The sequence below is a fragment of the Schistocerca nitens genome, chromosome 4 (genome assembly GCF_023898315.1).
Source record: "Schistocerca nitens isolate TAMUIC-IGC-003100 chromosome 4, iqSchNite1.1, whole genome shotgun sequence".
Classification (NCBI taxonomy): Eukaryota; Metazoa; Arthropoda; class Insecta; order Orthoptera; family Acrididae; genus Schistocerca; species Schistocerca nitens.
The window spans coordinates 240525239-240541899 of NC_064617.1; the positions used below are offsets into that span (position 1 = coordinate 240525239).

The 16661-nt window shown below is 42.6% G+C and overlaps 1 protein-coding gene across 1 annotated transcript in view; it reads left to right on the forward strand.

Annotated features, from left to right (window-relative positions):
• The window catches only part of LOC126252951 (uncharacterized), a 258753-nt gene that overhangs the window by 64986 nt on the left and 177106 nt on the right, over positions 1-16661 (forward strand). The window contains exon 2 of the mRNA XM_049953965.1: positions 12998-13075. Coding sequence (XP_049809922.1) covers positions 12998-13075 — 78 coding nt within the window. The remainder of the gene's footprint in view (positions 1-12997; positions 13076-16661) is intronic.

Sequence of the window (16661 nt, forward strand, 5' to 3'; positions counted from 1 at the left end):
AATTCCCTAAATTATCTGGGAGTAGGCATTAGGAGTGATCTAAAATGGAATGACCATATAAAACTAATCGTCGGTAAAGCAGATGCCAGACTGAGATTCATTGGAAGAATCCTAAGGAAATGCAGTCCGAAAACAAAGGAAGTAGGTTACAGTACGCTTGTTCGCGCACTGCTTAAATACTGCTCACCAGTGTGGGATCCGTACCAGATAGGGTTGATATAAGAGATAGAGAAGATTCAATGGAGAGCAGCGCGCTTCGTTACAGGATCATTTAGTAATCACGAAAGCGTTACGGAGATGATAGACCTTAAACCAGGGGCTCAGACGATTCTGCGGAGATCTGGGGTGCAAATTTCTCGACCTCCGCTATCGGTTGGAGAAATGTAGGGTCCCCCTGAATAGGTCAGGCGTGCACTACACGCCGGAAGCGGCTACAAGGGTAGCGGAGTACGTGTGGAGTGCACATGGTGGTTTTTTAGGTTAGAGAATTCCCTCCCTAGGCCCGACAAGACGCCTCCTGAGACGCGGCAAGGTGTAGTAGGCAAAATGCAACAGGGAATAACAGTATTAATGTGCTAATAGTAAACTGCAGGAGCGTCTATAGAAAGGTCCCAGAACTGCTCTCATTAATAAACGGTCACAACGCCCATATAGTACTAGTGACAGAAAGTTAGCTGAAACCAGACGTAAACAGTAATGAAATCCTAAACTCAGATTGGAATGTACACCGCAGAGACAGGCTGGACAGTGAAGGGGGAGGCGTGTTTATAGCAATAAGAAGTGCAATAGTATCGAAGGAAATTGACGGAGATCCGAAATGTGAAATAATTTGGGTGAAGGTCACGGTTAAAGCAGGCTCAGACATGGCAATTGGATGTCTCTATAGGCCCCCTGGCTCAGCAGCTGTTGTGGCTGAGCACCTGAAGGATAATTTGGAAAATATTTCTAGTAGATTTCCACACCATGCTATAGTTCTGGGTGGAGATTTTAATTTGCCGGATATAGACTGGGAGACTCAAACGTTCATAACGGGTGGCAGGGGCAAAGAATCCAGTGAAATTTTTTTAAGTGCTTTATCTGAAAACTACCTTGAGCAGTTAAACAGAGAACCGACTCGTGGCGATAACATATTAGACCTTCTGGTGACAAACAGACCCGAACTGGGAGTACGCATTAGGAGTGATTTAAAATGGAATGATCATATAAAGTTGATCGTCGGTAAAGCAGATGCCAGACTGAGATTCACTGGAAGAATCCTAAGGAAATGCAATCCGAAAACAAAGGAAGTAGGTTACAGTACGCTTGTTCTCCCACTGCTTGAATACTGCTCAGCAGTCTGGGATCCGTATCAGATAGGGATAGAAGAGATAGAGAAGATCCAACGGAGAGCAGTGCGCTTCGTTACAGGATCATTTAGTAATCGCCAAAGCGTTACAGAGATGATAGATAAACTCCAGTGGAAGACTCTGCAGGAGAGACGCTCAATAGCTCGGTACGGGCTTTTGTTGAAGTTTCGACAACATACCTTCACAGAAAAGCAGTATATTGCTCCCTCCTACGTATATCTCGCGAAGAGACCATGAGGATAAAATCAGAGAGATTAGAGCCCACACAGAAGCATACCGACAATCCTTCTTTCCACGAACAATACGAGACTGGAATACAAGGGAGAACCGATAGAGGTACTCAGGGTACCCTCCGCCACACACCGTCAGGTGGCTTGCGGAGTATGGATGTACATGTAGATGTAGATAGATAAACTCCAGTGGAAGACTCTGCAAGAGAGACGCTCAGTAGCTCGGTACGGGCTTTTGTTGAAGTTTCGACAACATACCTTCACCAAGGAGTCAAGCAGTATATTGCTCCGTCCTACGTATATCTCGCGAAGAGACCATGAGGATAAAATCAGAGAGATTAGAGCCCACACGGAGGCATACCGGCAATCTTCCTTTCCACGAACAATACGAGACTGAAATAGAAGGGAGAACCGATAGAGGTACTCAAGGTACCCTCCGCCACACACCGTCAGGTGGCTTGCTAAGTATGGATGTAGATGCAGATGTGGGTGTTTCATTGAATGGTTCGCACGCTGACACTTGTTGATGGCCCTCCACTGAAATTTGCAGCAAGCTGCGGAAGGGTTGCACTTCTGTCACGTTGAACGATTCTCTTCTGTCGTCGTTGGTCCCGTTGTTGCAGCATCTTTTTCTGTCCTCAGTGTTGTCGGAGATTTGATGTTTTACCGGATTCCTGATATTCACGGTACACTCGTGAAATGATCGTACGGTAAAATTGCCACTTCATTGCTACCTCAGAGATGCTGTGTTCCATCGCTCGTGCCCTTAAATCTTGATAACCTGCCATTGTAGCAGCAGTAACCGATCTAACAACTGCGCCAGACACTTGTTGTCGTATATAGGAGTTGCCGACCGCAGCACCGTCTTCTGCCTCTTTACATATCTCTGTATTTGAATACGCGCGCCTATACCAGTTTCTTTGGCACTTCAGTGTAGAAATTCCATTACTGGTAGCGATGGCGTTGCGAGTTGATTAACAGTACAGCAGGTACTGGTACATGATACCATGAAGTCATATGGGTGTCCAACTAAAAGTCGTAGAAGTAGTAAAGACAGTTTATTTTTTTTCCGTGTGTAAAGTACAGCAGTCTTAATGCCGTCTTGCTGTAGTCAGCATCCATGGATGCAACCTGGCCCCGGAATGTTGGGAGTGTGCTGGGCTCAGCATGTGGCCTTCGAAAGCATTGCCCTGTCGTGCAAGGCAGCCTGGCGAGCGATGTGCGGCGTCAGGACCCTAGCAGGTGGCCAGCACGCTGTGACGAAAGCTAGATGGCGCTCTCGACGACTGCTGCTTATGCGCAGCTGGCGCAGGTAAATCCCCCCACATGGAGGTGAACCGAAGACCCGCAGTGCAGGATACATCGGCAGTGGCATGCATGCTCGAAGGAAAATTTCTTCGGACTATGTAGGACAACACAGACACTGCGCTACAACACAGTACCTCACTCCATAACAGGGCGAGGTGACGATTGAAAAACAGTGCCTCGGGCTGTGCGGGAATCACGGCAGTGTACTGCAGCGTGGCATGTGTAGACACCAGGACAAATGAAGGTTTGTGTCGTTCCTGGAAGCGTGCTCGGATAGCCGATGTGGTAGGGCGACCGCTCGCGACAAGCGGGAAATCCGGGTTCGAGTCCCGGTCCAGAACAAATTTTCATTTGTTCTGAAACATTCTACAGCTGAGGCGCAGCGTAATCGCAATGAGGGAATCAGTTCTTAAGTGAAGTACCATACAAACTCTAAGATGCAGTCTTTTCTTCGGAAAATTGTCTCCAAAATTCAGGTTCGGCTTATACTCGGAATTAATATAAAAATATACCATCGGTGACCATGCAGCTCGTTAGAATGAAATTACAATGAAATTAACACTCTTAGCTGCTTACAGGTGTTGACAAACGTCAACGGAGACAGATTAAAATGTGTGCCCCGACCGGGACTCGAACCCGGGATCTCCTGCTTACATGGCAGACGCTCTATCCATCTTTTTTTTTTTTAATCATATTTTTATCGTTTTCGTTCGTTGTATCTGCTCTGGGCGGACGTCGAAAGACACCCGTTTTAGTTCGTTGCTGATTCATTAACTCAGTTTTTTTATTGCACAGGGCAGCTAGCTACCGTGCCGGCATCCATCTGAGCCACCGAGGACACAGAGGATAGCGCCACTGCAGGGATTTATCTCTGGCACGCCTCCCGCGAAACCCACATTCTCAAAGTATTGTCCCGCACTACATTCGTAGTGCCCCCGCCCATTCTACTCATTACTCGCGGCGCGTTGCCGATTCCCGTAAGAGTTCGGGCACTGTTTGTGCATTCGCACAGAAGAAGAGGATGGTCAAGTGGCCGGTGAGCCTTAACTATATATATACTAAGATGGTATCTGTTCTTTCGACCACGCAGCTCGTTAGAATGTAGTGCGAAACAATACGTTGAGAATATGGGTTTCGCGGGAGGCGTGCCAGAGATAAATCCCTGCAGTCGCGCTATACTCTGTCCTCGGTGCCTCAGATGGATAGTGCGTCAACCATGAAAGCAGGAGATCCCGGGTTCGAGTCCCGGTCGCACCACACATTCTAATCTGTCCCCGTTGACGTTTGTCAACGCCTGTAAGCAGCTAAGGGTGTTCATTTCATTGTAATAATATAAAAATGTCCAGTGTTTGATTTAAAATTCCCTGCCGTCTTAAAAACGATGCCTATCTTCAACTGGCAGCAGCAGTGTACCGATGCTACGAACATGAGTTGCGGAGATTCACAAGCTTGCTAACACTGTGTCCCTCCCGTTCCGCCATCACAAACCCAGAACACTATCTAGCCTATGATGCGTCATTACAATCTATGGTGCCCGTGAACTTGAACTGAAAGTGATTCTTGTTATTAGCAACAGTATAATATTGTCATCAGTAGCTAGTTCCGCAATGAAAAAAAGGTGAAAGGCACTCGTATGATGCGGGCTATAAAGTGAAAGTAATAGCACATGCAGAAAAACATGGAAACAGAGCAGCTGAACGGCATTTCAGCCCGGCACCAACAGAAAAAGAAGCAATTCGCGATTGGCAGACTAGTAAAGAAGAACTGAAGAAAATCTTGAAGACTAAATGTGCAAACAGAGGACTGAATGCAAAATGGCCAAAACTAGAAGATGACGTATTGAAATGGACTATAGAATACCGTCAAAATAACGTTGGAATTAATACAAAAATGACTCAGATACACTCCCGTAAGCTAGCGCTACGGCGGAACTTATAGAATTTACGGGTGCTGTTGGTTGGTGCTACAGGTTTATGAAGCGGCATGGACTTAGCACGCGAACCAAAACGAACATGTCTCAGAAAATTCCACAAGAAGATGAAGAGAAAATATCATCTTTCCATCACTTTGTCATTCAACATGGAAAGGAAACCAGTGTGGGACTAAGCCAAACAGCGAATATGGATGAAACTCCTCTGACATTCAATGTGCCGACTAACAGAAGAGTTTCCATGAAAGGTGCTAAAACTGCAACTATAAAAACAAGTGGACATAAAAAAATGCGCTACACTGTGGTCCTTTCATGTTGTCTAACGGTTATAAACTTAATCCAATGGTCATTTTCAAGCGCAAAACAATGCCAAAACCTTCTGAAATACCGTCAGGTGTTGTCCGCGTACATGGCAAGTGTTGGATGGATGAGGCTGGTACGAAATTGTGGACTAACAGAGTGTGAGAGAGAAGTAAAGATGCTTTATTGAAGAAGAGTTCTCTTTTTATGCTAAGGAAAGATGCCTTATTGAAGAAGAGTTCTGTTCTTATGCTATATCAGTTTGATAGTCATTTGAAAAATTATGTGAAAGAGACATTGAGCCAGGGAGGACTTGCTTGATAATTGCAACCTCTTGACGTTTCGATAAAAATACCATTTAAAGTGTAAATGAGAGAGGAATAGAATAAATGGGATGATGGATGAAACTCAACATGAATTCACGCCGAAGGGAGCTTTAAAACGACCTACAGTCAAACAGGTGTACCAGTCGATAAAATAGCCGTGGTCTAGAGTGAGGGAACACATTACTGTTAAATCTTTCAACAAGTGCGGCATAAGTAACGTTGTCGATGGAAGTGAATGAAGAGGACAACGATGGTGACGAAGAGGAAGAAGAAGAAGAAGAAGAATAAGAAGAAGAAAGTTCAGATGTCGATTTTCAGGGATTTTAAAAGTTGGTTCGGTTTTATAAACTAAGAATTTTTTGTCGGGCTGTGCGATCTAATAATACAAATGGTAAAATTGTTATTTAAAAAAATTATTAAAAATTGAGGTGCTCCTTACAGTCCTAGCTTCTTACACTCCGTAAAATACAGTAGGATGCTGCCCTGAGTGGGGGATACGCGGAATGTTTGGGAGCGGCAGCTGTACCACACAACAGCGTCGTTGCGCGTGTAGCCTATGTGCAAGGGACTAGGCACACCGTCGTTCGCTAACTAAGGATTGAAGAAATGTGTATTATCTTGCCTGTCTCTTGTCTTTACTGGTTTTAGGTATCCTATATTTAATTTTATGTCACACAGAAGAGCAAGTTATTAGCTAATAGGCAATAAAGAAGCCCAGATTTCCTGGAGAGTTCTTGTACTCCCGGTTACAAATAATCCCATCCAGTATTAACTGCGATTTTTAATTTTTTTTTTAATTTTTATTTTTAAGAGGGGCAGGATGTCAAACTAGCCGACTGGGAGCAGGAGAGGCACTAGAGGACATTTTAATTTCCACTGTGCTGCAATAGTTTGATGGCATCCATAACAAAATATACACGTTTGAGTTCCACAGAGCGAAATACAGTGACATGCGGTGTAAGAATGTTGTTTGAAGAGGCGTGGCACTGCACGTCGTCCCACTTCAGACCAAATATCTCTTACATTTCCTCGAAGATATATATTTATGTATCAGACTCTTCCGAAAGATGTCCGCTACAAAATGAATTTATTTGAAAAGTCCCTTTTTTTACACTATAGTGGGGGGGAGTCTCCAGGTGACCCGTGTTTACATTTAGTGATTTTTCTGTTTCCTCTTCGTTTACTGCTCTCACTTCAAATGAAAACAAGACGGATTTCTGTGGCTGGGAGCTATCAAGTGAATTAAGACACATTCACATGATTACGAAAGACTAAAATATGTTACTATTTTCAGATTTTATTTCCACCTTTCTGACAGTCAAGCATTAATCGCCTTGCAGAACAATAAAGTTATTTTTGTCGGTTTGCTAAGGAAATTTGGCTTTTATTAAGCTTCCCTGCTGAGGCAGTAAATTTATTTGAAACGAAGTGCTTAATTCCACACTATTGACTAGTTTCAACTTTTCGCTGCGTTTCAAGTGCACGTTTACATCTTCTAGCACATATGACAGTATACCATAATAAAGAATCAAACATGAGATAATACAGTACTGGTACTCTATGAAAATTTACGTCCCGAAAACCACAGCGAAAAGCTTAATATCAGGTCGAGCCCTAGATTGGGAAATCTGGACATACGAATGTGCGCTTTAAGGCGAACTGTGCATTTTAGTATGGTTCACGAAATTCGACGCTCTTGGAGTATTCTCTGATGACTTGTTTCTTTTATGACATAATGTAAGTAAGATCTTTTAATGTTTTACACGTACGAACATACGGGCTTCCTACGTCACCGTAGCTGCGCAAGCGCCTTGACGCCTCTAATCTGGCGCTCTCTGGCAACTTCTGAAATGAATCTATTTCTAACAGGTCGCGGGGAAATATTGCGAATTATGGTTCGAAAAGCGTTATTTTCAAAGTAAATTTCCTTTTACGCAAGATGAGCTTTGTGCGAGAATGTACGATGAATTTCTTAAATCACATAGAGTTTGCCCTCATTTAAAAATCAACTCTTTGATGACGAGCCATTTACAAGAATTTCGATCACAGAAGATCAGAGATTTATGTCGGTATTAAAAAAGTTAATGCATATTTGTGTGATGTATCTTAAAGTGTAACATGCGCTAAACAGATCAATATTATATGTGAAAGTTTAGCTTCTCTAGTAGCTTATTAATCTTCGAGACAAATATTATATGCGAAAGCTTTGCTTTTCTTGTAGCAACACTATGTACATAAACTTACACCATTAACTTTTCATTTTGGTGGAATTCGAATTTATACTTTCGTAATACGAAAATATGCAGCGTACATGTTGCTGCACATCAAAGATCTTCCATAACGTTTTTCCCCCTGAGTTTAGTTTTCTAAAGTGCCGAGAAATTCAACGCTGCTGTATAAAACCCTATCCATTCAAAGGATTGATAAGTTTTACAGTTCCTACGGTAAGTATACTATCACTTAACAAGGAAAAAGTGTGTTTTCACCCGGGAGAAAATGTATTTTGATCCGGGAAAAATACGGGAATTTTTTTTCCGTGTCCGCGTATACACCCTGGTGTAACTTTTGCCACATAGCCGTCTCACACACCCCTGCTCAGTGCAGCGCAGTGGTGGGAGAAGCCGAAGCATTGAACAGAGCCAGCTGCACTTGTGGAGTGCGAGCACAAATCTTGGTCATACATACCACAGACTATAAATTGTTGCTGGCCAGTACATATGTTCAGGATACGAAATTTGTAGTATTGCTGATAGACACTTATAAAATTAAAAATGAACCTTTCCTAGCTTTCGGAACTAATAATTCCTTCCTTTGGGAAGATAGATTGGGGAAAGTTAGATCTCTCAACTCTAAGATGAGAGAGTCAGGGGTAGACATAGATCTCTTTGTCCACATGAGTCAGCAGCTTACAACTTGCAGCAAGGTAAACTGCACTACTGGCCATTAAAATTGCTACACCACGAAGATGACGTGCTGCAGACGCGAAATTTGACTGACAGGAAGAAGATGCAGTGATATGCAAATGATCAGCTCTTCAGAGCATTCACACAAGGTTGGCGCTGGTGGCGACACCTACAACGTGCAGACACGAGGAAAGTTTCGAAACGATTTCTCATGCACAAACAGTAGTTGACCGGCGTTGCCTGGTGAAACGTTGTTGTGATGCCTCGTGTAAAGAGGAGAAATGCATACCATCACGTTTCAGACTTTGATAAAGGTCGGATTGTAGCCAATCGCGATTGCGGTTTATCGTATCGCGACATTACTGCTCACGTTGGTCGAGATCCAATGATTGTTAGCAGAATATGGAATCAGTGGGTTCAGGAGGGTAATACGGAACGCCGTGCTGGATCCCAACGGCCTCGTATCACTAGCAGTCGAGATGACTGCATCTTATCCGCATGGCTATAACGGATCGTGCAGCCACGTCTCTATCCCTGAGTCAACAGATGGGGACGTTTGCAACACAACAACCATCTGCACGAACAGTTCGACGACGTTTGCACTATCATCTCGGAGGCCATGGCTGCGGTTACCCTTGGCGCTTAATTACAGGCAGGAGCGTCTGGGATTGTGTACTCAACGACGAACTTGGGTGCACGAATGGCAAAACGTCATTTTTTTCGGATGAATCCAGGTTCTCTTTACAGCATCAGGATGGTCACATCCGTGTTTGGTGATATTGCAGTGATCGCACATTGGAAGCGTGTATTCGTCATCGGCACTTTGAACAGTGGACGTTACATTTCAGATGCGTTACGACCCCTGGCTCTACCCTTCATTCGATCCCTGCGGAACCCTAAATTTCAGCAGGATAATGCACGACTGCATGTTGCAGGTCCTGTACGGGCCTTTCTGGATACAGAAAATGTTCGATTGCTGCCCTGACCAGCACATTCTCCAGATCTCTCACCAATTGAAAACGTCTGGTCAATGGTGGCCGAGCAACTGGCTCGTCACAATACGCCAGTCACTACTCTTGATGAACTGTGGTATCATGTTGAAGCTGCATTGGCAGCTGTACCTGTACACGACATTCAAGTTGTGTTTGACTCAATGCCCAGGTGTATCAAGGCCGTTATTACGGCCATAGGTGTTTTGTTGCACATAACAATTTACTCACAGCGCTTACTATTGATTTTCTGTCACATGAAAAGCCCAGTACTTACGTGACCTTGAAGATAGAGTATCACATCAATTTGCCACTTGCTGTCTGACTGTGAGCAAGTGAACTGATGTTGCACATCTTGTCTACCTTTCAACCGCCCATCAGAGCAACAACCAATATGAGATTTGATGACAGTTTAGTCACATGTGCTATTTGCCATGATGACTGATGATAGGAACACTCTCTCTCCAACACAGTATGAGTCCCCTTTTCAACTGATTATGAGTTAAGAACATATTTGTGTGTGTGTGTGTGTGCGTGCGTGCGTGCATGCGCACGCACGCACGCGCACGTGCGCGTCTGTGTGCATGTCTGTTCCTAACTTTCAAACAAATACATTTGAGCCATGGTGCATTCATCATAAACCTACCCTCGTTCCCCTGAACCCTAAATGGAAACATTTTTTTTGTTACCAATCCCTCTGACAAAACATAACTTGATACCCTAATCCTAGCACTGGAGCTTGCCTCTTCAGTTCATACCACCATCCAACTGTGACCCTTCCCTCTCCCATATAACCCTCCATATTTACCTTCCAGGAATTCCTTACCTCCAATTTGGCCTCACCATCCTTCCCCAGGTGCCTTGCCAAAAACGCAGATATCTCAACGGAAGAAAGAACAGTTATCCACAACCTCAAGACAGACACTGATTTAATCATCCTCCCTGCAGGAAAAGGCTCTATCACTTTTGTGATGAATCACAATTACTACCTGACAGAAGGGATCTGCCAAATGTCTGACTCTCCACCTTCAAGCTCTGCTATAGTGATTCCCTCCCAGAAGTTCAACATAATCTCTAATCTCCCAGAATCTTTCCCCTGAATCCATCTCCATCCTCACCTCAACAACTCCCAAATACCCGCCTTCTAAATGCTTCCAGAAATCCATAAACCCAGCAATCTTGGACAGCCAACAACACCCAATAGCGGCTAGTTCCTATGCCTCCACTGAAGGAATCTCCAGTCTTGTCAACTGACAACTCCAACTGATTGGTTGTACCCTAGCCTCTCATATTGAAGATGCAAACCACATCCTTCACTGGCACTAGACCACCCCCACTCCAGTACCACTTAGATGCCTACTTGTCATTGTTGATGGCATCCTCCTGTACACCTCCAGCCCCTGCCCATGCTCTTGATGTTATTGAACACTCCCTCAGATTATGTCCTTCCAGCTCCATACCCACTACCTCATTCTTTATACATTGAACCTGCTACATCCTCACACACAACTACTTCTTATTTGAGGCAAAGATATGTACACTAATCAGTGGCACAGTCACCGACATCTACATGGCACACTCCAATGCCAATCTGTGAACTATTTGTAGGAAACCTTCCTAGCCTCCAAAAACCCAAAACCGCTTGTCCAGTTCAGGTTCATTGATAATTTTGTTATGTTCTGGACTTGTGACCAAGACACCCAATCCGCATTTCTCCACAGCCTCAACATCTTTTCTCCCATTCACTTCACCTGGTCCTTCTCAGCCCACTGTGCCAACTCCCTGGATGTTTACCTCCACTTCTCTGGTGGCTCCATCCATACCTCTATCTGTATCAAGCCCATTAACCATCCAAAGTACCTGCATTTTGACAGCTGTTCTACATTCCACATCAAAAAATTGCCCCCATGTTGCCAGGCCACCCATGGATGTGATATTTGCTGTGGTGAGAATCCCTTTACTGAAGGTCTCACAAAAGCCTTCACATACAGGCACTGTCCTCCAAACGAAGTCAAAGCAGATTTTTTTATGCCACATTCTCACACTCCAACCATATCCAAGAACCAGTTTCAAGGAGCCCTTCTCCCCCCTCATTGCCCAATCTCATGCTGGATGGAGCAACTGAACTATATCATTTTCCAGGGATTTGACTATCTGCCACTGTGCCTGGAAATTAGAGACATCCTACCCATAATGCCTCCCACCACACTTAAGTGATATTCCACACCAACCAACCTGCACAATATCCTAGTCCATTCTTATGCCATTCCCTGTCTCAACACCTCGCCACAGGGATCATATCCCTGTGGAAGACCCAGGTGCAAGACCTGCCTGATTTACCCACACATTTCATCCTATACTAGACCTGTCACAGGCTTATCCTACTGACCAGAGGCAGGGACACCTGTGAAAGCAGCCATGTCATACACCAGCTCTGCTGTGATTTCTGCACAGCATATTATGTGCTCATGACTGCCAACCAGCTGCCACCACAATGAATGACCACTGCCAAATTGTGGCTAAGAGTGAAGTTGAACACCCAGTGGTGGAGTGTGGTGCTGAGCACAACACACTCAAGTTCAAAGGCTGCTTCACAATCCATGTCATCTGCACCCTTCCCCCAATATGAGCTTTTCTGAACTATGTAGATGGGAGATAACTGTTGCAAAACATTCTTTGCTCCTATGATCACCCAACCTCAATACCCTCTAAACTATTGCACCCACACCCTCCACCCAACAGTCTCTCATACCTTTTCCTTTCATCCCCTTCCAGTTCACTTGCCCATGCCACTATTTTCATGTGCTGCACAAAATAACTGGCTCTATTACCCATGTGTCACATTCCTATCCCGTGGACCTGTTACGTCTCTCTCCTACATTCCTGTCCCACACGCTTATTGTGTCCCCCTGAGCCATCAACCACACTTCCTCAATCCCTGATCCTGCTTCCTGTGTCTTTTCTCCCTGTACACACCCCACTCCATGCAACCTGACACAACCTGTCACCCCAGTGTACGTGACTAACTGCAATCCTAGCTGGGTATGTTCAATTGGCATCATGTAGCTGGTTTGTGTGTGTGAGTGAGTGTGTGTGTGTGTGTGTGTGTGTGTGTGTGTGTGTGTGTTTGAAAGATAATTCCAAAAGCTAGTAAAATTTTCATTCTTTCTTTTTTTGTGTGTGTGCCTATCAGTGCTCATCAATTCCGGTGTTCGGTGAGCTGTCTCCTCATTTACGTTCTGCTACAACATTCCTTATCATATTAATATTGTGCAGGTAGTAGCTGTTTGAGCAGTATAATTTCATAAAGCTTAAATATGTTCCATGTAAAATGTATGTTTGTCATTGTATATACATTTACAAGAATAAGCAGCTGTATGTGCTCTTCATACCATACTGGTATACAAAACTAAATTGATAATACTTTTAGTTTGTATGGATTTTAAGGCAAATAATGATGTCAGCTACAGCTTCCAAGGTTCTTTATGAGCTGTCTGGAGAGTTGTTTTTCACCTATAATCAACAGAACATAATGAATGTGCTTTGCTGCAGAATTGCATGATATATTAATACTGCAAACAACTTATATCTTACATGCATATTTACTCTTTGAATTTTATCTGAATGTGTTTATCAGATCATGTCTTGATTGGATTGTTTTTCAGGTTTTGGAAGATTTGCTGAAGAAATTAGGCATTGAACATGTAGTCTGGTGCAAGGACAAGGTTGGCAATTATTTTGAGGTAAGCATTTCTCTTTCTTTTTCAAACTTTTAACTGAAGTTTATCAGACAATCAAGTTCACTTATTGAGTTGTTATGTTTCATGCATATTATATGAATGAACATTTGATTTCCCTGTCACTGAGCTCTCCTGACCAACTCATTTTGCTGTTACTGCTTCTCTACTGACATGAAAATACTACCAGTGGTTCCACCTCCCTGAACACCAAGTGAACAGTTGTACATTGTATATGGGTATTCAGGTATTTTTCATCAGACACTGTATCTCTCCCTTGGTTGATCAACACCTGCAACAGGAGTACAGAGACTCTTCTCCTATATTAAAGATACCAGCCATTTACTATTTTATCTGAAATCTGTGCCCATCTCACTCCCACTGCACACCTTGCTTGTCACCATTGATGCCACCTCCCTCTGTGCAACATACCTCATGTACATAGTGTGTGTGATGCTGAACAGTACCTCAAACATGGCCACATGATTCCACAATCTTTGATGTCCTTTCTGCTCACCTCAGTCAACTTTTTGCCTACCATCAATTGCTTTACCTTTGAGGAGCGGAATACAGGCATATCAGGGTATGACCATGGGAACCAAGATGGCTCCTTCCAGTGCCAACCTTTTCATGGATTACTTGATGAGGGCTTTGCTGGGATCCATAACCCTTTCAGCCCTTTGTTTAGTTTAGATACAATGATGACATTTTTGCCATACAGACTAATGATGAGACTGATTTGTCAAAATTTTTGGAATCCCTAAATACTTTCTCCCAATTAAATTTCATGTGATCCTATTCCAAACCCATGCCATTTTTCATGATGTTGACCTAACTCTTGCTGATCGTCGGCTACACATTTCTTTCACTTTAAACAACAGTACTTATATTGTTACAGTTGCCATCCTTTCTATGGTCCATTTTTCTGCCCAAACAGCCTTGAGATTCAAGACAAATGTATTTGTTCATACGTTGACTCTTTACAGCAATTCTCACCCCAGTCATCACTACATGTTATTATCCCACCAATCTAGATGTACCATTCCACGCAGTCAAATCTTGTTACTGCTGATCCCTCCAAAAACAACTTCGGATTACACCTCATTACTATCCTGGTCTTGAACGTATGAATCAGCTACTTTGACAGGGCTAGGACTTCTTATAACTGTGCCCTGGCAGAGGTCCATTCTGTTGGATATTGTGCCTTCATCATCTAGAACAGCTTCTTGTCACCTCCCTCCCAGTCTCCATAATATCCTGATCATACCTTATGCTCCTTCTGTAGCCATTTCCCTGCCCTGTGGTGGCTATATCTGTGACGATTCCCACTGAAAGACTTTCCTGATGCACCCTCCTACAACCACTTAAATTTATATTAAATTCTGTTGTACCTGCATTTCTTTTCGATAAATGATCCCTTTCCTTCTCATCCTGTACAATAAGTCTCCCATGACATGTGATTCTGGGTGACTTATCCTCAACTCTTGCCATTTCCTAAACCTTACCAGTGTTTTTCTTCATCCCTCTTCCTTTCCCTTCATTCCTTCTGCCAGAAGGAGGTGCAGCTGGCTTCAGAAGCTGATGCATTTCCACATCTTTTATGTATGTTCTGCCACCACTTGTTGAATAGATTTTCTTTTGCTAGCCATATCATATCACCTAACCAACTGTGTTTCAGTTGTATCCACACAGCTCATAACTGAAATTTCCAAATAACTGATACAGTAAAATAAGTTTATATTTTATTTTTATTTTTTAAACTTCTTTTGGTACTTCTAATGTGTTTCCCTTATTCTGTGAAAATTATTCTATCATTTCTCTTAAAAGCAATTATTTTTGTTTGGCTGATTTACTTTAATGTTCCCTTTTTCCATGTTAGCTCTTTCTATGTGCTTGTATACTCTAGTTTCTTTTTCCAAACAATGGAAAATCCAGGATGGAATGTAACAATGTTAGAGAAGGAAAGTTGCTACTCACCATAGAGCAGAGATGCTGAGATGCGATAGGCACAACAAAAATACTCACACAATTATAGCTTTCAGCCATTAAGGCTTTTGACAAAGGTGTGGTTTTGGTCTAGTTCACTCATGATGTGGCTGAATTTAGTGAGGTTGCAGGTGATGTTATTGCTCAGGAAAATCACATTAACTTGTCTGAACCAAATCAGAGGGTCACAGGGCCGAAAGTGTGGCAGCCTGATCAACAACAATTGAGTGCTTGTTGCTGCTCATGTAACAGTATGAGATGTTGATGTGGTGACATCTAACGCGGCAGTTTTCTTCAGCTGGCTTCAAGTGGGCAGAACTCGTGTGTGGGACATGCCTGTAGCTCAGTCTTCCAACTCTGGTTGCTAATTAGCAGTTCATCTACTGTCTTTTTCATTTCGTATGTGTTGTTACCATCTTGCTGTACAGCTAAATTCTCATAACAGGGGAGGGAAGCACACACCAAAAATAACACACGCAAAAAAATAAACATTCAAAGTTCCAGGTAGTGTCCATGCATGACAACGGCCAAAATACAGAATTGTTCATTCATAAGACAAAGTTTGCCAGATCCAATGTCAGTGGCAATGGGGGACACAAAAGAAAACAACAGAAAAGTTTATGAATAAGGAATGCGCACCAAAACTGTTCATACAAAAGACTCAATAATTTATTTGCCACAATAACTGTTAAAGGCACTGTCGTAAGTTACACAGAAAGTTTTATTTATTAATGGGGTGACTTGTTCCAGACAACTCATCCATTATTAAATCATCCTCAAGAACAAAATAAAGTAGATGCTGTGAACCATAGCAATGAAGGCTTAACAAAATACAAATATTGTTTGAAGATAGATAACATACCATGCACATTACTCTTGCATTACAACCAAACATGAATTACAGGCTACAAAACATGTAAACATGGCTCTATTTGATGTGGCATTCACGCACAAATATTGCTGTGTGTCAAAATGTAAACTGATACTGAGGGGTAACTCCAGCAACCAAGTAACCTGAGCCAGAGGCCTCTGGTGGCAGCATGCATCAAAGAATTTTTTTAAAATTTTTTCTTTATTTTTTATTTTTTATTTTTGTAAATTGTAGTACAAATAACTGTTTACACAGGTAATGGTAAAATACAATCTCGACAAGTTGTGAACAGTCTGCATTGATAAAATATTATAAAATATAAAATAAAGTACATCAGGTGCTATGATGCCATGCATGGTGTACTCTAAAACTATCACACAGAGAAACAAGGAAAGGCTTTATAGCAAATCAACTACAATACAAACAGATTAACAAAATATAGCCTGATATAAGGCTTTTGTATAGTTTGGGCATGTAGATCAAATGCAAATGGAACAATAAAACATCCTAAATACAGAAGTAAATATATAAAATGATAATAAAATAATAATAATAAAATAAAAAGGAGGATTATGGTAGGGGATGTAACCACTGTGCTAACAGTACAAAACATAAAGACATATAATTACATAACTACTGTTGAAGCAGAACTGCAAAAGTTAGTGAGAGTTACAAAGGAATATAACCCCCAAACTATGACATTTACATAAAAAGCATCACGTACTGTACAATAGC